The sequence below is a fragment of the Mus pahari genome, chromosome 9, assembly GCF_900095145.1.
Source record: "Mus pahari chromosome 9, PAHARI_EIJ_v1.1, whole genome shotgun sequence".
NCBI classification, from domain to species: domain Eukaryota; kingdom Metazoa; phylum Chordata; class Mammalia; order Rodentia; family Muridae; genus Mus; species Mus pahari.
In genome coordinates, this window is record NC_034598.1 from 80,152,345 (window position 1) to 80,175,898 (window position 23,554).

General features: G+C 44.1%; 1 protein-coding gene across 1 annotated transcript in view; it reads left to right on the forward strand.

Moving 5' to 3' along the window:
- Nucleotides 1-23,554, forward strand: part of Plxnc1 (plexin C1) — a 153,811-nt gene that overhangs the window by 67,145 nt on the left and 63,112 nt on the right. The window contains exons 6-9 of the mRNA XM_021204886.2: nucleotides 4,761-4,905; nucleotides 9,127-9,214; nucleotides 11,121-11,223; nucleotides 11,341-11,436. Of these exons, the coding sequence (XP_021060545.1) occupies nucleotides 4,761-4,905; nucleotides 9,127-9,214; nucleotides 11,121-11,223; nucleotides 11,341-11,436 (432 nt within the window). The remainder of the gene's footprint in view (nucleotides 1-4,760; nucleotides 4,906-9,126; nucleotides 9,215-11,120; nucleotides 11,224-11,340; nucleotides 11,437-23,554) is intronic.

Sequence of the window (23,554 nt, forward strand, 5' to 3'; positions counted from 1 at the left end):
TCTCTCTCTCTCTCTCTCTCACACACACACACACACACACACACACACACACACCCCTTTGCTTCCTGACTCTGAGCTCCTCCCACTGTACCTGAAACAGTATTCTGGCTTCTATTTCCTACCTGGCTGCTCCTTCACCGTCCCCTTGATCCTGCACTTGCCAGGGTCACTGTTGACCTCCACCCTAAAGTCCTTGTCCTACTAGGATGATTGGCAGTATTCTTTTATAATTAATTAGTTAATTAATATTTGCTTACTTGTATGTGTATATGCTTTATGTGGCTATTCACACCTATGTAGGGCAGCAGGTTTCCTCTTGTGTCTCTATCCACTTACTCCTTTGAGACGGGTCTTTCCCTAAACTTGGGGCTCACATTTTTTTTACCTTAGGCTGGACGGCAGCAAGCTCTAATGATCCTTGTGGGTCCACCTGGCTTAGAGCTGGGGTTCTAGGCGTTTGTAGGGATGCCCAGCCTTTTGTGTGTCTCCTGGCGTCCAAACTCCGGTCCTTATGATTGTGGAGTAAGCACTCTTGATCACTGAGCACCTCAAAGTCCTGACCAGGAGCATTCATGAAACCCCTTCTTCCATTGCCCGTGCATAACACTCCCTGTCTTAGTTACACTTCTATTGTGACAAAAAGACATGGCTGAGGCAGCTTGTAAATAAAGCATTTAATTGGGCTTACAGTTACAGGCTTACTCCATGAGGATGGAGTAAAGGCATGATAGTTCAAACAGCTTAGAGTTCACATGTTGATCCGCAAGTAGACAGAGACACTCGGAATGCCAAAAGTCTTTTGAAACCGCAGAGCCCACCCCCAGTGACACACCTCCTTTAATAAGGCCATACCTTCTAATTTCTCCTAAAAAGTTTCATCAATTGGGGACCAAGTATTCAAATATATGAGCCTGTGGGTACCATTCTCACTCAAACCATCACTTAACCTCTCCACTTCTCCTTATGTCACATCACATATTGTTGACTCTAAGAAAAAAAAAGTATATATATAGATAGATAGATAGATATAGATATAGATATAATGTATCATATATTATCATATATACAATATATCATATATAATAAATGATATAATACACATATATATATATATACACATGTGGGATATATACACTCACACACATATACATATACATATGATATGTATATATATACATACATACATGTATATATACATATATACATATATACATATATATATATATATATACACACACAGACACACATATACATATACACTCACACACACACACACTATATATGTGTGTATATATATTCCAGTTTGGACTCATTCTTTTTATTCTTTGTCCATACAATCTTATCTACTTATCCACTTCCATGGCTTTATATGTCTTCCATACATTCAGATCTCTTTTGTGTCTAGCCAGTATTGATCCTCTGACCTTCAGGCCTATCTTGATATATCCTTTTGATGCCATACAAGTATCTTGAACTTGAGAGATACCTTACTCCCTCAGCAAGTCCCATCTCAGCATATACTACTACTGATGCTTTCATCCATCAGTCTTCTCACCAGAATCCACACATTCACATCCCTCCCTCCAATCTTGTCCATCCAACCTCCAGATGGCTCCCCGAATTGGTCTAATTCTTTCTATTTCACTCTGCCACTATAGCCCAGGCTCCTGTCATCTCTTAATGATGTCTTGATGCCATATGACCCTCCAGTTTGACTCTACTGGGATGTCTGTCTGTTCTTCTGTAAACTCTCAAAGGATAAGGACTGTAGTTGTTTAGCTAGCTGGTTACTTGGTGCCTTGAGCAGCATTTGGCCATTTTAGGAGCTTGTTATTTATTTATAGAATAAATAAGCAGAATGGTTTCAGTTATGTAAAAATTATGTGTGAGAACTGGAAGGAAATGGGGAATAATTAAACAGCTGACGAAAATGGGATTTAGAAAAACCACTGATGAAGGAATTCAGAGTAAGAGACACACATATCAGAAATATGTCGTTATGCACCAGCGTGCGTGACGAAGAGAGTATCGTGGGGTAAAGAAGTCATTATGCCCGAGAGTGCAGGCCCCTGAGAAGTCACACCAGCAAGAACAGTTTGGGGTTCATCCCCACGCTCCTGTGAACTTGTGGTGGTGTGTACCTGTTAACCCAGCTCCTCAGAAGACTGGAGAGGGAGGATCACAAACAAGGTCAGCTGGGATGCGTATGCAGATCCGTTGTAAAGTGCTTGCCCAGTGTGTACCAGGTACAGTCCACAGAGTCACAGATAGGTAAAACATGTCTCATATAGAGGCGTAGACTTCAGGCCAGGTGAACTCAGGCTGAAAGAACCTGCTTCCCACAGCATGAGTCCGTGGACTAGAAATTTAAAAAAAAAAAAAAAAATCTAAGATTGGGATATAGATTCAGCAAGCTGTTAGGCGTCCAGGAGAGACAGCGGGGAAGGCATAGGTGACCAGATAGGACGTCTGAGCAGAGGTCAGGGGGATGTGCGTGGAGACCCCTCAGGTGGTCCACGCTGGTCTCCATCACAGACAGGTGAAAGGGTTACCTGGTGTCCTACTCAGCTTCCCACTCTTAACCCATCTGCCACCAGGTTCCCTCCTATGCCTGAAGTCAGTTGATCTGCTAGCATTTAACCCTGTAACTTCCCTTCTCAATGGGAGAACTAGCTGCCTTGGTCCTTTAGATATTTCATGTGGAGAAATCTGCTTTAGGAGTTTGGAACTTCAGGTCTTTCTTTTTGGTCCTCCTACATATGCACTATATGCCTCTGCACGTATGCAGACACTCAGAAAACCCTCTTCCTGTAAATCTCGGGGATTTGACCACATGGTAAACCATAGCTAATTTTAAAAGCAGATTGAGCTATTATCTGGTAGCATTCATAGGAAGGAATAGAGAGGTGGCAAGGGCACCTTAACACCCGAAAGATCAAGGAACAGCCGCTTAAATAAACCATGGATTAGAGTCATGCAAATGAAAATAAAATCCTGTGTTTGCATGGGAATGCTTAATAATGTAGAGACATATGGTTCACCAAAATGACAGAATACTTTTGCTGTTCAGTAAGATACATCATCACCTCAACGTCTCTTGGATAATTGTGAATCTCAAAAAGATGAACCATGTCTAGGAATTCCTATGAAAATAAAGATAAATAAGGAGGCATTTGCCTTATTAGATATTTAAAGTATTAAATCGTAGTGACCATGGGATAGAAGTAGATTCCAAATATATTACATGTATTGTATGGTAATACATTGCAAAAAGAACATTGTGGTGGTTTGAATGGGAATGGCCCTCATAGACTCCTGTGTTTGAACACTTGGCCATAGGGAGTGTGGCCTTGTTGGAGGAAGTGTGTCGCTGTGGGGACAGGCTTTGAGGTAGTATATGTGCTCAAGCTATGCCCAGTGGGACAGACAGTCTCCTGCTGCTGCCTGTGCATCAAGAAGTAGAACTCTCAGCTCCTTCTCCAGCACCATGTCTGCCTGCATGCCAGCATGCTTCTTGCTAGGACAGTAATGGACTAAACCTCTGAACCTGTAAGTCAGCACCCAATTAAATGTTTTCCTTTATAAGAATTACCATGATCATGGTGTCTCTTTACAGATATCTTGAGGGATGGGGAGATGGCTCAGAAGTTAAGAGTGCTTGTTGCTCTTACAGGGAATCCTGGTTTGGTTCTCAGCACACACTTGGCAGTTCATAACCATTTGAACTCCAGTTAGGATTGGGGTTGGGGTTGGGGTTAGGATGGGGTTAGGGTTAGGGTCTAACCCTGATACAGGCACATACATCTATGCAAGAAATACATTTATACAAATAAAATACACAAATCTAAAATGTTTTCTGAAGTAAAAGTGATATCCTGGTTCAGTGGGGAAAGGAGAGGATTTTTGTTGTTTAGGAAATGGTGATGATATAGCTAATTAGCCATCTGGATAAAAATAAAATTGGACTTTTATCCCACACTATAGATATACAAATAAATTCCAGATGGGTTAAAAATGTTAAGTTTAAAAAACAAAACAGTAAGGAGGATGGAATTATTTAATTCTTGTCTGTAAGCTAGAGTTTAGGACGCATTTAATAGTCAAAACAAGCTGATATCTGATTACACAGAGAGATGCTGTATCAGGCTAAGAGATTATATAAACAAAAGTAAAAACAAATGGTAGATTATGAGAAAGTATGTGTCAGAAATATGACAGATAAGGATTAATATCTACATGGTGCAGAGAGCTCCTCAAAATTGATAAGAAAAATACACAGCAGAAATGTGGTCAGAAACTTGGAATATGCAGTTCATAGAAGAACAAATCAAACAGCCAGTAAAACCATCTGTGTTTTTACACCAGCTTCCTAGAGAAACTCTCCTTCCCATGGCAGGTTGTCTTAGTCAGGGAGGGTTCCTATTTCCTGTGAAGAGACACCGTGACCATGACAGCTCTTACAAGGAAAACAGTTCATTGGGGCTGGCTTACAGTTTCAGTGGTTGAGTCCATTATCCTTATGGTAATGAGCAAGAAGAGACAGTGAACCACATTTGGCCTGGCTTGAGCTTCTGAGATTTCAAAGCCAACCTCTGACAAGGCCACACCCCCTAATCGTGCCACACCCTATGAGCCTGTGGGGCCACTTTCGTTCAAAGTCCCACACAGGTCTAAAGGTGATTTTCCCATAAGGCTTTAGGAGGAATACCGATGATGATACAAACCAACCACGTGCTATGTGTCTTTCCCCCTCTGCACAGACCACAGTGACCATTGTGGGAAGCATCTCCGCAAGACACTCGGAGTGCGTGGTGAAGAACGCAGACACGGGCAAGCTGCTCTGCCAGGGGAGAAGCCATCTGAACTGGACCTGTGCCTGCAACATCCCCAGCAGACCCAGCTACAGTATGTGGATTCCTCTGGGCAATCGTTACACAGTCAAGAAGCAAGAGCCTCTCCCGAGTTCAGTTACTGGGGATTGGGGTAGTTCCCTTGCTGTCTCTTTACCTCTGGTTCTCACCCGATTCTTCACTACATACTGCCCCCATCTCCTGAGTCAACTCCAGCCCCTCACTTTCTGATGTGACTGGCGAGAGATAGGGAAGGAGACATTGGCTAAGAGAGCTTGGGACAGCAAGAAACCTTTGGGCTTGCTTTCCAGTTGGATGAGAGGATTCAGAGCTCAGAAATCAGTGGTACCTTAGGTGAGATAAGAAAACATTCTAAATTCAGTGCATTCATTCATTCATTTATTCATTCACACAGGAAGTATGAACAGCTGGATACAAAGTATTCTGCTAGGTTCCAGGAATATGAAGGTGCAAACAGATTAAGCTAACCCTTGCTTCAGAATCCTTATAACCTATTATGGTTACACTGAGAGTATAAATGTTGGTGTGCAATGTAGTGCATAAATGTAGGGTTATAATGTAGTATTATTGGGTACCTATAACTATAAAGGTACCTTTATGTCTTAGGATTTTATTGCTGTGAAGAGACACCATGACCATGACAACTCTTATAAGGAAAACATTTAGTTGGAGCTGGATTAAGTTTCAGAGGTTCGGTCCATTATTGTCACAGCAGGAAGCATGGCAGCATGCAGGTAGACATGTAGTGCTGGAGCTGGAGAAGCCGAGAGTTCTACATCTGGATCCACAGGCAGCAGGAAGAGACAGTGAGGCCAGGCTAGAGTTTATGAGACTTCCTAGCCCACCCCTGGGAGACACTTTCTCTAACAAAGCCGCCTACTCCAACAAGGCCACGCCTCTCAATAGTGCCATCCCTATGAGCCTATGGGGCCATTTTCATTCAAACTAAGACTGGGGTGGATCTCCTTTTGGGTAAGTGATCTCAGTCCTACAAGAATGAGGGATGAGGGCTGGTGAGATGGCTCAGTGGGTAAGAGCACCCGACTGCTCTTCCAAAGGTCCAGAGTTCAAATCCCAGCAGCCACATGGTGGTTCATAACCATCCGTAACAAGATCTGACGCCCTCTTCTGGAGTGTCTGAAGACAGCTACAGTGTACTTACATATAATAAATAAATAAATCTTTAAAAAAAAAGGATGAGGGATGAACAGAGATAAGCGGGAGGAAAGGGAGACAGTTATGCAACCAAACTGGACAGCAGGGGAGCTAGGGGACAATAGAAGACCATGTGAAATGTAGGCTCCATCCTGGGAGGTCTCAGCTACAAGTAGCATAGCACAGTCAGATTCATTAGCAGGAAGACACGATTGTGGATGATCTATCCCAGAGGAGAAGATAAGGCCCATGGGGCAGGAACATTGAAAAGTAGTTTGTTGCTGTGCATAGCATTGTGTCTAGCCCAGTGTGTCCATTTACAATCAGTGAATTTTTAGGGAGTGGATGGACAGGTGGGTGGTAACAAATGGAGAGGAAAAGAGGAAAGTAAAGAACTGAAATTCTTGGTTCCTAAAGAGTGGCTAATAGAAAAGCCATCGAAGTGGTCCAGACAAGAGAGACTGAGAGCTGGTACTCGAGGCGAATGGATGTGAAGTGGACATCTAGGGACGCCCGGGAGGCTCAAAAGAGGATTCATGAGTGTGCTAAGATGAAAAAGACTTGGGAGAGTTAAGGTGATGGTAGGCGCCTCCTAGAATGTTATCACACTGGCGCTGTTTGAGTTGCTTGTGAGCAGCAAGGTTAATATTGGAATATGTATAGACGGAAATTTATTGCTTATCGTTCCAGAGGCAGGGGATCCCAGATGAGGGCATCAGACGATACAGTGTATGGTGAAGGCTCTCTTTCTCTCTGCTTCAGAGATGATGCCCAACCCTCCCTTATAAGGACACCAATCCCGTTCACGAGGAGGAAGCCCTCATGATTTAACTACTTTCCGAAGGCTCCACCTCATGACATTATCAAATGGAGTATTGAGTTCCCAAATAAAAATGTTGAGGGTATACCAAACATTGAGCCTAGAGTGCTCAGTTGAGCCTTCTCCCCTCAAGGGGGAACTGGATGCACAAAGCCAGAGTCACAAGCTTAAAATGTCCCTTGAAATCACTGGATCTAGATACTTTAAAAGTGCATCCGTTTTCTACCTTATCACCACTGTACTGTCTTTCAAATGCACTTCTGGTGAAATTGGGTCATTAAAGATGCAGACCTTGCTCACGTATAAAATATCACTCTAAGTATCCAAGACTGACTTAGAAAGCTAATTGGTGGCATTAGAAGCTCCAACTGCCTTCCCCTTCCCTTGGCTGAATGTAACAAGCTCGGGTGTCTATTCTTTGTGCTCAGCTGTCTAAAGCAATTGATGAAACTTGATTTGTGGGCTCTCTCTCTCTGTCTCTCTCTGCCTCCCCCTTGCCCCCCCCGTGTGTGTGTATGTGCAGCAAATCCTCCTGCTTCAGCCTCCTCAGTGTTAGAATATGTGTGTGTGTGTGTATATATATATATATATTTCATCATGTCTACATTCCTGGCCTATTTTGGCTGGCCTTACCTCTCCCATCAAGTCTTGTTTTCCATATACTTTGAAATAGTCGAGAAAGGTCACCTCACCCAGACACCTTCCTAGACTTTCTGCCACACCTTTGGTTCTCCAGAAGCACCTCTATCTTGCACCTAAGTTCTACATGGAATTCAACCTCCTCACATGGCATCCCCTTGACCTCTGTTTTCTTCTTCACCTTGGCTATTTTACCTCTTCTAGAGCTGTAAGTGCTTCCAGAGGAGAGGCTGTGAATATTCATTTCCCTGGGAAATTTCCGACGTGTTGTGCACAGTTGGTGCTCAGTAAAGTCTGACTTCTTGGGCACCCTCCTTGGGCCCTTGTCAAGTCTATGGAAATGTATTTTCGCTGGGAGTCCCTCAGTGCTAAATGGCCATGTGTTCGTTTCACTAACATGCATCAAGTGTCTGTTCAGATGCTCCTGCAGAGAGGTCGTGTCAGCCCTCCAGACCTCCTTGTCTTTAGAACAAAAGATTATCATTTCACAAAAGCCCACTTGGCGTGAGCAGAATGCTGTGTGGAATTCTAGCCATCAGAGGAGTTCCTTGTGCTGAAGTGAGGCATCTCCATGCAGGGATCCTTAGAGTTTGTGAACAGCGCACTAATACAATTCCAGGAAGGAATATAGGGATGATGTCTACAAAGTCAGGCCAACTTCTCACAATGTCAAGACTCTCATTTAACAAGCCTCATGAATTCCTACAAGTAAGAAGATAGTATTTCCTCTGTATCAGCGCTGGTCCTTGCTTAGACATAATAGGACCGCAGTGGTGTTGCTGTGGACCCTGGTATCCAAAGGATGGTCTCTGTGCTCATTATGTTGGGAGGGGCATTACAGTACGCAGGTTCTGAGACCAGCCTCAGGTCTGCTGAGTCACTGTGGCTTAGAATACTGCTCTGGTGTTGATATTTCCCTAAAGCCTTTGTGATTCGGACCAACAGCTGGGTTTGAGTTCCTGCTGCCTCAGATCCAGCATTGGGGTTTAAGGAGATAGTGAAAGCAGCATTTCTCTACTGCTGACTTAGCATAGGTTCTCCCCCCCCCCCCAATTTTATTCTCTTGGAGTTTTCCAACCAGCAGGCAAGGTTTTCAGAAGCAACCCAGAAAACCTTCATTTGATAGCAGCTGACTTCCAAGGAGATCATTGGGCCTCACCCCAGGGTACTGCGTTCAGGGTTTCTTAGGTAAATATTTACCTAAGAGTGTGGCCGTCTCTGAAGGTGCAGGGTTTCTTTTCTGGCGCTGGCATTCATATTCCAGGCACTTCTTGCTCGCTGACTTGTTTTATTCTCATGCCTTGGCCAATTACAAGCTGAGGTAGTGAACCCAGTGAGAGCATGGGATGTAAATGGGCTGTAAAATGGCTTTTCCTGGTGATTATCTGTGGGAGCCTTGGAGCTAGCATCAGGCTCAGTCTGTTTGGAGGCTTATGCTGTACACTGTGGCTGCCTGACATGAATGGCCCATGGGGAAGGAGCCACACACTGATTGAAATGTTGGTGAACAGCTGGCACACCCGTGCCCTCTGTGTAGAAAAGGCAAGAATATTTCTTTCTTCCTTTTGCATCTCCAGCTATGCTTGACTGTGGTGGGAACCCACGATGAATGCCTTTCCCCTCCCCTTTCTTTCCCTCCAGATGTCTTAGTTGTCAATGCGACCTTCTCCTTTCCGTCTTGGAACTTATCAGAAAGATTCAACTTCACCAACTGTGCGTCATTAAAAGAGTAAGATTGGCTTTGACTTTTAAATGTTCTCATTGCTTTTAAATTTATTTGTTTTGCTCCTCGATTTCCTAAAGAACTCCTTTGCGGACTAGAACTTTCCAAAGTGCCTTTTGGAGCATGGCCTAACGGGAGCTAGGAGAGCCACGGCGGTAATAAACCGTGCTCGCTCGTTCAAGCCCTAACAAGAAAACTGGAGCAGCTGTGGAGAGCATGCGCCAAGGTGTCCCTATCAACAGGGAAAGGTATTTTCCCCAGACCTGGAGGATCCCTGAAGTAAGGATCAGTAAGGAATACCACTAAACTCTCCCATAATGCAAATGGCTCTGGGAGTTTGGACAGAGCAGTAAGACCTGTGAATGAGGACGAGTTGAAGTCTCCTTCACCTAAAAGGCATATCCATTTTGCTTTCTCTCTGTGATGCTAGGGAATTGGTCTTGTGGGCCTTGAGCATGCTAAGCAAGCCTACCACTTAGCAACCCTAGCCCCGTGTCTTCCATTTATTACTCTTGGCCCCGATTCAGCTCTGAACCCTTTGAATTTGGACTACAGCTCCCTCTTGGCTCCTAAAGCAGAGAAAAGGCAGAGGAAATAGTCTCTTCAGAGGCCCATCCTCTGCAGTTGGGACAGAGGACACGTGTGGGCTGTACTACCAGAGGTGTGTTATCCATTCTGGGATGTGATTGGATACACAGCCCACGAGAACAGCTTCCAGCCTGGCCCGGAAATCACTATAGGGAAAAAAGTGAAGTCAGATTATGTTAGATTATCTTTACCAAAGAGGTACATTGCAAGGTCGCACAGAGAGTCATCGATGTCTAAGAAACAGAACGAAGTTAGGGATGAAAAATAGAACTCTTGATATTGGAAGCCTCCAACCCAACAAACAAGTAAAAGGAAGAGAGAATGAAGTAGAAAATAGGGGTACAAAGACAGTCTAAAGATGTCTCTCTGTAGATCCCCTGCTCTAGAGTCCAGGTTGAAGGAAATGACATACCCGGGGGTCCCACTGCTAGGTATATATGTGACCACAGAGCCAGATCCACCAGCCTGGAGAGCTCCTTGGGGAGAGGATAACATAATCCTCTCTGAAACATAATCTGTTTTCTGCCCTCAGGGAACCTCTTTCGGTCTGTTAGGCTCTCTGGGGCATATATGAATTCCAGGCCACGTGTACTCCCTCTGTCCGCTCTCCTCATTACCTCCTGCTAAGTTTTTTTGAGGCATCCCTTGGACAGCTCTCCAGACCAGCCCCGATCCTCCTTGTATTAATAATGTCTCGCCCTGATCTCTGGTCATTCCTTATGCATGGAGGGCATTCTCAGGCCCTCCACAGTCACCCCCACACAAATGCCTCATTTGATGAGCAGGTCCAACTCTTCCTTCGGTTGTAAAGCAAACAGTGGTGCCCCATCCTCTCTGCCTGCCAGGAAATGCTTTGTGTCTCACACCATGTGAGTGGCAGCCACAGCTGCTCCAGCGAGTGAGGGCTTTGCTGAGCCGCTGAGTGCCAGCCAGGAGAGAAAGATCCCCTCTTTATGGAGGCTTACCTGAGGGTAGACAAATAGCAACCAGGTTCAGAATCAGATTCAGTGGGTTCCTGTTATTAACAGACCAGCGGGTGACCCCAGCTTCAGGTCTCCATGGCAACACCTCTGTAAGTGTGATGACAATCCATCAACTCACAGGGCTTCCCAGAGAAACACATAAAGCCTTACTTGCTTCTCCAACCTCAAAGGAACATCCTTTCTCCCTTTGTCCACCCTAGCTAGTCAAAGACTTTATTATTAATAGTAGTATCATTCCTGTATGCTCTCAACCTGTAGCGCCACTGAGAGAAGTTTCTAGAATGTGAATAATTCCCTGAAAAAACAGAAATTAAGTTGTTTTTTTTTTTCCATGTCACCAGATGTCCGGCATGTATCAGAACCGGCTGTGCTTGGTGTAAACGGGACAAGAAATGCATCCACCCCTTTACCCCCTGCGAGCCATCAGATTACGAGAGGAATCAGGTAACGTGACACTCGAAGTATTCCGGAGAGCTATCAGAAGCAAGTGCCTGTGTGCACACAGCCCCGCCCCTTTCTGTGTATCACACTCCCATGCTGAGGAGATGTTCTCCAATGCAGGAACTCTGTCAAGTTGCTGTGGAGAAACCACCCCAGGACTCAGGAGGAGGAAGCGTCAAGGAGAGCAAGAGAAACAGAACTGAAGGGGCGTTGCAGGTCAGGCTCAACTTTGGTATTGATAATGGAAAGACAAAATCCCCTTTTGATGGCAACAACAACTCTTACTACTTTGGGTTTCTGTTGTAAAATTCCCCATCTTATAACCTCAGCCCCTCCTCCCCCACACACTTTTTTTTTTTCTTTTTTAGTTCATTTTTAAACCAAGTTTCACATAATTGGCTCAATACATCAAAGGCTTTCACATTCGCAGAAGAGAAATTAAAACTTTGTAATTGTGAAAAATGATGCTGTTCCAGTAGGAGTGGAATTGTAAAGGTGACTTTGTGGCTCACTGGGGAAGGTATAATGTACAGCCGAGGTGACCCCCGTTCAAACCAGAAACTCTGACTTCACTAATGACCGGCGGCGCTATGTGTGTGGGTAGGGGTCTATGCCAAATAAGCAAACTGACCTTGCTTACTTTTTGATTTGATTTATGGAGTTGATTGACCCCATCATTAACAACATCAAGATAGAACAGCTGAAGAATGTGTGTCTCCTTCCCTTGTCTCAAAAGTGGTTTGTTTTTTTTTTTTCCCCATGAAATTTTCCTGGAAAATCCTCTTGCTTTGTCTTCATAGTTATAGTTAATTACCACAGCCTAGATATCAGTCATATACAAAAAGAAGGGCTGAGACCATGTGAATATTTCTGCACAGGACACATGTGACTCTGTTTAGTTCCGTACTGGGTCTATCCAGTTGCCAGAAGTTCATTAAGTGTTTACACATGGTAACACACACACACACACACACACACACACACACACACACACAGAGGACAGGTTCCCTCCCTCATTCCCTTTTGACTCTGTCAGAAGCAGACAAATTAAGATCAGCACTGGAAGAAATTCCAAGGGCCCAGCTTTCTCCTGTGTGACCAGGCTGGGGCTCCGTTCTGGTCATTTGCAGCCACTTACGGTCAAGTGTCAACACCAATAAGGAGCACATTTCTAATCATTACTGAAAAGTTGATAGTAACTTTAGGTGAATTAAGTAACAGGCTGAGGGCCTGTGAACCCAAATGGATTATAAAGTTAATTAAAGCATTAGTGAGCTTTGGTGTGCCAATATCTCCGGCCTTTGCGTCTCTGAGACTTAATTAAGTGATGGGCTGCTCCTCTGGTCTCCGTGGTTTGTAAAACTGAAGACAAAGACGCAGTGACAGGAGCTTGGATAGAGAAGTGCGAAGCTTTTGTCTTTTAATTAAGCTTGGTGGTGATGGCTTTCAGTTTTGGTAAACTGCAGGGACCACGAGATTTACCATCTTCACTATTTTTAGTGTGCACTTCCGTAATGTAAGTATTCCTTCACACTGCGTGTACAGCCACTCACTGCAATACTTTACATCTTGCCAGACTGAAACTCAATACTCATTTAGTAAGTAACTCCTCCCCCGCCCCAGCCCTGGCCCCGCCCTTGCCCCACCCCGACCCCGCCCTTGCCCCGCCCCAGACCCCAGTAAACCCCTATTCTATGATATAACACAGGCACCTCGTGTGAGGGGTTTGCCTCTTAAGACAGGCTTACTTTGTCATTGTTCCCTCCAGGCTCGCTATGTTGCGGCGCGAATTAGACTTTCTTTCCTCTTGAAGGCTGAATAATATTCCAGCATATGTAGAGAACACATTTTATTTATACATTCCTCCAAGCATAGGCTCTTGGTTTGCTTTCACCATTTAGGCACTAGGACAAGCCCAGTTAGAAACCCCGGCATAGGCCTGCCTCTTAGAGCCATCCTGTTTAGTTCTTTTGCTCAACACCACAGAGTTAAGACTCCTGGATCACACAAGTGTCACCATCCTGTCTTCCATGGTACTCTGTCTAGCCAGGGGTTCTACTGACAGGGCTCAAGGGTTTCTGTCTCTCGCATCCACGAACATTTTCCTACTTGGTTTGGTTTGGTTTGGTCATTACCGTACTCACAGATGTGAGCGGCAGCCTCGCTGACTTTGGTTATCTTCTCAGTGTGCTTTCTGACTCCTTTTCATTTGCTTGTTCACTAGCTGATGTCTTCCACTAAACTCCTAATCCCCTTGACTTGACTGGTTGACTTGTTTTCTTCCTTTGGGCACAAGAAGTATATTCTAGGGATTATCCAGATACAACATTTGAAAGTATTTCTCTCCCATTCTGTATTTTATCTTTCAACTCTGCTAAGTGTGTGTGTGTGTGTATGAGAGAGTGTATGTGAGAGCGAGTATGAGAGAGTATGTGTGTACATCTGATGTGTACATGTGTGTTTATGTGTGTTTAAGTGTGTATGTGTGTATATGTATGTGTGAATATATATATATGTGTGTGTGTGTGTGTGTGTGTGTGTGTGTGTGTGTGTGTTGCTAGATCCCAAACCCACAGCTTTACATACACTAGACAAGCATTCTACATTAAGTTATATACCTGGACTAGTCATGCTCTTTGATACATAGAACTTTTAATTTCAGTGAACTTTTTTTTAAAAAAGATTTATTTATTATATGTAAATACACTATAGCTGTCTTCAGACACTGCAGAAGAGGGCGTCAGATCTTGTTACGTGTGGTTGTAAGCCACCATGTGGTTGCTGGGATTTGAACTCTGGACCTTCGGAAGAGCAGTCGGGTGCTCTTACCCACTGAGCCATCTCACCAGCTCCTCAGTGAACTTTTAATTTGCCTGTTTTGTTTTTCTTTTCTTTCTTGTGCTTTGGGGGACAGGCCCAGGACATGACTACCAAACCCTAATGTTGTGACGCCTTTCAAACTTCCATTTTCCTCTTCGAGTTTTAACTCGTCTGTGTACACCTTACCCGCTGGAGTCCATTTTCATAGATACAGTAAAGTGAGGTTCAGTACCCCTTCTGCATATGGGTCTCCAGCACCATTCCTTGAGCACTCTCCCTGGGTCAGTGGCGATAGCACCCTCACTGAGATCCCCGTGGGCTCGCACCTGAGGCTTTATTCCTGAGGTCCCTTCCTGTCCCACCGTTCTCAGCACCCGTCTTCACGTGAGTGCCATCCTGTCTATGTTTACACTTTCTTTAAAGTTTGTTTTGGAACCCGTGTGTGTCTTCCAACTTCTCTCTTGTCTTTGATTGTTTCATAAGACAACTTTCACTCTGTTTTTCTCTGATAGTACCACCTTGTAGACTATAGCTGAAGCTCTCAAGCCCTGCTAATGATGTCAGAGGTCAAGGAATGGGATGGACCTTACCACACTCCTCCCAAGGCTGCCCCTTTATAGCTGTCTACTGCCTCCTGCCCCTACCAGCCCTGGAGCCCCACACCACTAACATGGTCTCCATTTCTATAGTCTTGTTGCTTCTAAAATTTTATGTAAATAGAATCATCCGGATGTTCCCTTTGGGAGATTAGGGTTTTTTTTTTATTAAATTTGTTTTTATGGATATATAAAAACAGAGATTATACATATTAATGGGGTGCCACGTGATGCAATTGGATGGAAATTCAGCCGAATTCTTGTACAGCAGTCTGGGCAGTGCTTTGTAAATGTCTTAAAGAGAAGGGTGACATAGTCATAGCACCCTGGCTTCCTGTACCTTCTAAACTGTGATACTGTGGTTTAAAAAGTAGCGTCACCAAGGAAGAAAGGTAGGTCTCAAAAGAAGCCAAGGTTGGTCTTCAACACTTCTCTACAGATTGCCTTTCTATGTTTCGAGAAAGGCATGTTGCTAAGACGGAGACATTGACTTTACCTATGTGTGACTCAGAACAGAATCTCAAGTTTGGTTGGCAGGGAATGGTATGCCACCTGGCACAGGAGAGATTTCCTGTGCTCTCTCTGTGAAAGGCCACTGTCTTTCATTATCACATGAACATGAAACTTTCTGGTTTGCACTGTTGGTTCTCATGTCAAGTTTGTGTAGTAGACCCGACAGTTGAGGCAGAGAAGCCACCGAGAGATTTTCTTGAATGCATCTGCCCACATCACCTTGGCACCAAATGCTTCCTGTGTGCTGGGCACCATCTGAAGCTCTGGGATGCTGAGCTAGAGTCAGTGCTTCCTACGGGAAGCTTTGGAGCATCTGCTATATGATGTCATGCTGAACTCCATGGATACTGCATGCAGTACAAAACTGAGTTAACCCTCTCTCAGGACATCAGCCCTAAGACTCTTTTCCACGAGAACACCCATAGCAATACAAGATGTATATGCATATGCATATGTATGTATAAGCAGAACCAGAACGTACAAAAACTCAAAGCCTTGCTATGCACAGAGTCTTAGTTCTTAGTTTTTCTTGCTTATTTAAGCCCAGTGCCTGATAGTTAAGCACAATCATTGTGGTTGGTTGAGTCTTTGAGGGATGCATTGATTGATGGAAAGGACCTTTCAGCTCACCTTAGAGGGACAAGAATCACCTAGGCTCAACAAGACAGAGGAGTGAATATTCTTCATGAAGCAACTGCCATAAATAAGTGTGGTCATGGCCAGAAAACCCAGGAGACTTCAGTAGTTCAGTTTGTCTTGGCAGAAGAGGCAGGGAACAAATGCTAGCATAGAAGGGTGAACAAGCTGGAGCCTGTGTGTACCTTTGGGGATCTTTGTCTTGCTTCTTCAGTGGCAATGCAAAGCTTTTCACTGCATCTATTTTAGTATGGATTTGATCATCTGAGAATGTGGTGCTCATAGGGGAGGACTCCTGGTTCAATCCCAGGACAGTTGGCTTCACATTCTCATGATCCTAAGACTTAGATCCAGGACACTGCTGAGGTCTGAATATGCTTGACCCATGGGAAGTGGCACCACCTTGTTAGAGTAGGTGTGGCCTTGTTGGAAGAAGCGTGTCACTGTGTAGGCGGGCTTTGAGGGCTTCTAGTGCTCAAGCCACAACCAATGTGGAAGAGACAGTCTCCTTCTGCTTAGCTTCAGATCAGGATGTAGAATTCTCGGATCCCTTTCCAGCCCCATGTCTGCCTGGACTCTGCCGTACTTCCCACCATGATGACAATGGACTGAACCTCTAAAACTGTAAGCCATGCCCCAATTTAATGTTGTCCTTACAAGAATTGCCTTGGTCATGGTGTCTGTCCACAGCAATGAAACCCTAAGACAGATATCCTGATCCAGAAACACCAGCCCCCATTTGTCAGGGGACTGAAGCCCCAAATCTCATCTGGCCTAGAAAGAGGGCAGCTATCTACTGTAAGACCAATCTTGATCTCTGCTTTCCTGAAACCATGAGTTAGCAGGTCCTGTCACCTGACGGAGTGACCATCTTTCCTTTCATTCCCTAACCATCTCTCATCTGGTGCCCTCATCTGATGAGGGAAGCTATAGCTGCCCCTCCCGTCCTCGGGGAAGGCTGTAATGACATGCGGTGTAATGTAGATGATGTCTGGTTGTAGTTTTTTGTTTTTGTTTTGTTGGTTGGTTGGTTAGCTGGATTTGTTGTTTTGGTTTGTTCTGGGGGGGGGGAGGAAGGTGTTTGTTTTGTTTTTATTTTATTCAAGACCGTGTCTCATTATGTAGCTCTGACTGTCACTGTGTAGACTAGGAACTCAATATGTAGAGTAGGCTGGCCTCAGACTCTGAGATCCGACTGCTTCTGCCTCCAGAGTGCTGGGACTAAAGAGATGCACCACCATGCTTGGCCTTTTTGGCCGTACTTGTAATTCCTTGTAATATGTTTTATCACTATAGGGCAGAAATCAACCATGTCAACCTATGTTTCTGCTTCCCTCCATGACTTTTCAATGCGTGCTTTAATTTCTCGTAGACAGTACCAAATGGACCCTTATAAGAACCTTGCCTTCAGAAGGAAAATTAAATTTAACATAGACTTCTGTTGGTTTGTTTTTGAGTAGCTTCTATGGGCCTGTTCTGCATTGAGTTCATTCAGAGGATGTTTATTGAGCAGCAATTGTGTGTTAGGCAGGCACAATACAGACCCACATGGAGTTTGCACTGTCAAACTTAGAATGTTTTGGAATGAGGAAGTGAGATTCTTTGTTATAAAAAGAGTCGAACACTCATAACAGGAATAGAAGATAGAAAGAATATCAGCGTGGACTAAGTTGACTAGTGGCAGCTAATCTTTATCAGGCCCTTGCTGTGTCCTGAACTCAGTGTCTGTTAATCTAAGTGTCACAATGCCACGTTTTACAGGCATGGAAGTTTTACCTCAAAACCAAACTGTAGATAAGAAATTTGAACCCAGGTATCTGGATCAAGAATCTGCAGTTTTAACTACTACCCTACCTTAAATGACCTAAACCGAGTAAGTGTTAAACCACATAATATTGCTAAAAGCCTCTCTGGAAGGGGGGAAACTCTTAAAGATAATGCAGGCTTTTCTCAGGATTAGACTATAACAGTCTGTCCCATCTGTGCATCAGCCAAACGGGAGCTTATTCTCATGGAAGATGGAGAGGGAGAGGGGCATCTCAGGGTGAGGGCCAAGAGAAAGAGGAAGCCCCAGGAAAGGCCAGGCATCTTCTTCAAGAAGAAGATGGGCCAGGATGGCCAAAACAAGAGTGAGTCAACAAAAATCCAGTGTTGAAACCGAGTCTTGGGAGAGGGTGTGTTAGAAGCAGGGTTAAGAACTGTGTTCTCTGGTCTCAGCATTCTGGTCCTTCAGACCTGATCTGAGGGGCTACATTCAGGTTGAATGGCCAAGAGTAAGTTAGGGGATAGCCTTGGCAGCTCCACCGTGGGCTGTGTCAGCCTCATCTTGGAGTTAGTCCCCAGGTCACAGAAGCAAGATTTAGTCTCTCAGAAGAGAACATGGATCTCTGAAAGTTTCCCACCTAAGTCCTGAGACTCTGGTGACCTTCGGCAGTTCCCAGTTCCCAGTTACATCCCAAGTTCTCTGCTGTTGTACTGGGCCTCCTACGAAGGGGTATTTCCTCAGGGGACCAAACATCAAATACATCGTGAGGTGTTCACTGAACTCTCCCATTATTCTTTGATGGGATTGTATTCTGCCCTTTCTTTCCATATCCCATTCCCTTTTACACTTTCCTGTCGCCACTGCTGGTCACCACACTGCTCACTTTGTACATATGATTAATATCTTACATCTGTCCTCTTCTCGGCCACTAATGAAGATGTTAAATAATTCTAAGCCAAATACTCACCCCCGTGGGGCCCCATAGGACACTTTCGTTTAATTAGTTGTATTACCTTTCATCTCTCTCATGTCCTTTGACTTCAGATGTCCTGCTGATTTTGAATCCATGTGACTTTTCATCCCGTCCTGTTTGAACTAATTTCGTGAGTGAAAATCTGAGAGATGTTTTATCAAGTGTTGATTCGGGTCCAGACCTACAGAGAGCTTCGCTAAGTTCTGATTTTTTTTTTCTACTAACAGATTAATAGAGTATAGTTTGTTCTTAATAAACTGAGCCTTCTTAATGGACCTCTTTCCAATAGTCTTTTCTCCACAAATGTCATGGCAGTTTGAGCTATGTTGGTGTCAGACGTCACATAAGGTGAGCCGTAGTTAGGATTTCTATTGCTGCAATACAATACCATGACTAAAAGCAAGTTGAAGAAGAAAGGGTTTATTTGACCTACACTTCCATGACACTGTTAGTCATCGAAGGAAGTCAGGACAGTAACTCAAGCAGGACACTCCACTACCTGGAGGCAGGAGCTGATGCAGAGGCCATGGAGGGGTGCTGCTTACTGGCTTGCTCCTCATGGCTTGCTCAGCCTGCTTTCTTATAGATGCTAGGACCACCAGCCCAGGGATGGCGTGACCCACCATGGGCTGGGTGCTCCTCCATCAATCACTAATTAAGAAAATGCTCTGCAGCTGGATCTTACTTAGGCATTTTCTAAATTGAGGTTCCCTCCTGTCAGATAATTCTATAGTGGGTCAAGATGACATAAGACCAGCCAGTACAAGTTGCTTGTGTCTTCAGAGTTGATCCTCTCAGACGTTTTCAAGGAGAACTGTTGCAGGCAGTTAAACACTTTCCAACATCTTATAATGGTTAGTTTTTTGTGGGTTTTTGTTTTGTTTTGTTTTGTTTTTAAGATTTTATTTATTATATGTGAGTACACTGTAGCTGTCTTCAGACACACCAGAAGAGGGTGTCAGATCTCATTACGGATGGTTGTGAGCCACCATGTGGTTGCTGGGATTTGAGCTCAGGACCTTTGGAAGAGCAGTCAGTGCTCGTACCCCCTGAGCCATCTTGCCAGCCCATGGCTTAGTTTTTGAAAAAATAAAAAATAAAGAAAATAAAAATAAACAGGCATCCTGCACACCACCTGATTAAGCGCTTTCCTAAGTGCTATCCTAATACAAACAAATGAGAAACCCACACTCCCCCCCTTTTTTAAACAAAATAATTAAAATTTACCATCACTTAAAAATAATCCCTGTCTCTAAAATGGAACTCGCAGGAAGTGGACTGTTCGGAGGGTAATGGGTAGAAGGTGTTGGACCAGGATGGTTACAGTCAGTGATGTCTAGATTTGATGTATGGGAACCTTGGATAAGGGAAGAAGGAAGTCCCTCACTGTAGGGGTGAGAAGTCCTGGCTGTATCTAGCCCAGTTATGGTTTTTTAGCTTGGGGGTTTGGCTACATCATGTCAGGTTGTAAATTAACTTTAAATTAACGTACCAAATAACATCTAAAGTATGGAGGGCAGAAAACATTATGCGAAAGATTGTACTCTGGTCCTTTGTATTTATTTTGTTTTTTAAAATGTTATCAACAAATATTAAAGAAAAAAACCTTTTAATGAATCCTCATATCCATGATGTACAGCTATCTAGCTGCCCTATCTTAAATTGTATATTTTCACAGGGGGTCATCCCACTAATTGCTCTTTAGCCTCCTAACTCTGAGATTAAGGAAAAATTCTCCTGGCAAATAAAAGAGCTGACACAACCCTCTTTGGAAGCAAACTGCAGGCACCTACTTCCGTAAGAAGACTCAGTCCTCCGTGGCCAATGTAAACTCCTCTCAACAATAAGATTGTCAAACGAAATCCTTTTGAGGTTGCAAGGCTATATCTACCCAAGGGGAAGTAGGAAGTTAAAAGGATATCAGCCTCCGATGGTGTTTCTAGAGCCTTTAAAAGAGCAAAATGCACCTACCTTTTGAACAACAACTTTTTTCTTTACTAGTGACAAGGCTCTCTTATCTTGTACTATGAACGAGAAATGTTCAAGCATGTTCAAGAGCATGCTCTCCTGTCTCACAGTTTTGCTATGGCAGACAACTACAGTCTAAGTACAAGAAGCACAGAGAAAAAGACTTGGCTTCAGAGGACAAATAATGAGTCGTTTACAATAGCAGAGTTATGACCAGGGAGCATTGCTCAGTGGGCAGCGCACAGGGATAAGCATAGAAGTCACGGGTCCTGAATTCAGATCCCCTAAACCTAGGGAAAGCCAAGGGCAACAGCATGTATCTGTAATTCTTGCATTCCTAAGGTGAGATGGGAGGCAATGCAACTTGTGAACTTGGCATACGCTAGAATTATCTGACAGGAGGGAACCTCAATTTAGTCCCCATGAGTGTGTGAAGCAGCAAACAAGGGTAAGGTGAGGACCAATACCCTACGCTGTTTTCTGGCCTCTAACACTCACACACACAAACATACACATATAGACACAGACTCACAAACATAATATATACACACACATACACACACACACACACACACATATATATATATATATATATATATATATTCACAACATACACACATATACACACACCAACATATATACACATACAAGCACACACATATACACACGAACATATATACACAAGCATACATACATATACACACATAAACATATACATATAAACATACAAACATATACACACATGCAAACATACAAACGTGAGTGCACAAAGTTTAAAAGAACTTAAACACACACTTGTCTTGCTTCTCTAGTAAGACAGTGTGCTCTCTTGTAGAGCAGGGGTTACAGCTTTTCTCTACAACTTGGTTCTAAATCTTCCTTGTGCCATGGCCCTTTAATATGTTCCTCATGTGATGGTGACTCTCAAACATAAAATTATTCCCATTGCTACCACATAACTGTAATTTGCTGCTGTTATGAAATGTAAATAGCTGTGTTTCCCGAGGGTCTTAAGCGACCTCTGTGAAAGGGTCCTTTGACCTTCAATGGGGTTGTGACCCACAGGTTCAGGACTTTCGTACTGCAAAGAACCAGGCAGTATGTGTTTTAGGCTGTGCCAGCTACACAGTCTCTGTCGTAATGAGCTAGAGATGGCTGTTATATGTTTGAAATTCTATTCTCCCTTTGACATTTTTTTTCCATAGGACATCCAGAAACAGCAAATGGGATTTGACCCTGGGTCTGAAGTTTCCTAGCTCTTGATGTGCCCCCCACCCCCAACACACACACCATGCCTACCTTTACCTAGCAGTTGCTGATCTAGTGATCAGTAAGTACTTGATCACTTGGCTGTCACCAACAAAGCTGAACAGCAAGTCTTCTTATAACACACACTTGACATTTGCAAGGGATTTATCTTGAAGTCGTTGCTAATCCCCCGTCCCAAGTACCACTCTAGGAGATAATTCCAACACCACCCCCCATAAAATGCAGTCAAGTATAACAGAATAATTAAAGTGACCCTTTCAGGCTTTTAGTGGTTCAATAAATAAATACAGGGCTAACGTCCTTTTTAAGGTGATTAAAATAAAGCCCGCCACGGGACTCAATTCCCTGCTGCATTACATCATCACCGTGGTGACAGTAATGATGGATTTATCAGAATCTGCAAAAATCAATCCACAGTGATAATGAGTGGTGGCTGCTCTGCCACATAGCCCCTGGGTTTATCAGGAGAGCAGGGTGAGAGAATGCTCCTGCCAGTCAGATGGTCAGCGTGGCAGCAGACCACATTCTGTCACCTGGACCAGCAGGGGATGGGCAGGCGCTAGACATCACAGAAGCTGGACCAGTGACTCAGTGTCCTCCTGATAGACTTCATCCAGCAAGCAGCTGATCTCAGTGTGGCCCAGTGTGGCATGATGAGGCTTCTCTGGACTCTTAGGCCAGGTTCAAGTGGGAAGAGTGTGAGTGTGGAGTCTCTGCATGCTGAGACCTGCTATGCCTTCTATCAGCCAGAGTCTTGGAATGGAGAGGATCTATAAAAGAACCACCATGATCAGAATGGAAGATGGTAGCACTTGGGGGAGAGGGGCAGGAGGCACCTGCGTTGTTCTTGTCTTGCAAGGGGTGTGGGAGGGGAACGGGAGCCCGAAGGGATGGCTCAGTGGTTAAGAATCCTTCTCGCTCTTGCAGAGGATCCAATCCAAGTTCACGTCTCTGCACTAATGTCAGATGTGTCACAACATCCTGTCATTTTAACTCCGGACAGCACCCTCCTCTGGCCCCTGAAGCAGCTGCTCACACATGCGTCTAAATGAAAATAAACCTTAAAATAGAAGGGAGATTATTCCTGCCTCCTTTAGGATTTGTAGGGGAAACTGATTAGATCTTGCATCAGAGCAGAAGCTCAGAGACATGGCCTGAGTGATAGGGAAGTTAGGTAGCATGTGACTCCACAGGACTCAGTTTTGATCATAGCCCAGAGAAAGCGAGAGACTGGGTCACAGAGGTTGCATGGATGTTCACAGTGCTTTAGGCATCTAACTTTTTCATATGGGAGTGGCTCAACATTCTTAAGACACCCTGTCCTCCACATTGAAACAAACAAAAAAAAATATGAACTCCTTCCTAGAGAATTAAATTCCTCTGTATTGACATTTGTATCGACGGAACAATGAGTCCATGCTAGCCTCTGCTGGGGAGACCCCTTTCCTTCTATTTCCTGGGCTTGAGCATCATGGGCCTCAGGAGAGGGAAAGGCAGGGGGCTCTTTCTCAACTCGAGTGACAGCTCATGCCTCAGATGGAATATCGGGGCTCTTCAACTGTGTTTTCAACTGTCTTGTGAGACAAAGACTAATTGGTTTGACCCCATGCTGTCACATGTTGAGAGACACAAATCTTCAGCCTTCTTCCTTGAATTCATTGATTTCATTAAATGCTGTCTGCTTGTGTTTGCAAAATGTAATTTCCTAGTGAGTTCTTCCAACCGCAACACATCAACAGATTTCGAGAAAGTGTGTGTGTGTGTGTGTGTGTGTGTGTGTGTGTGAGAGAGAGA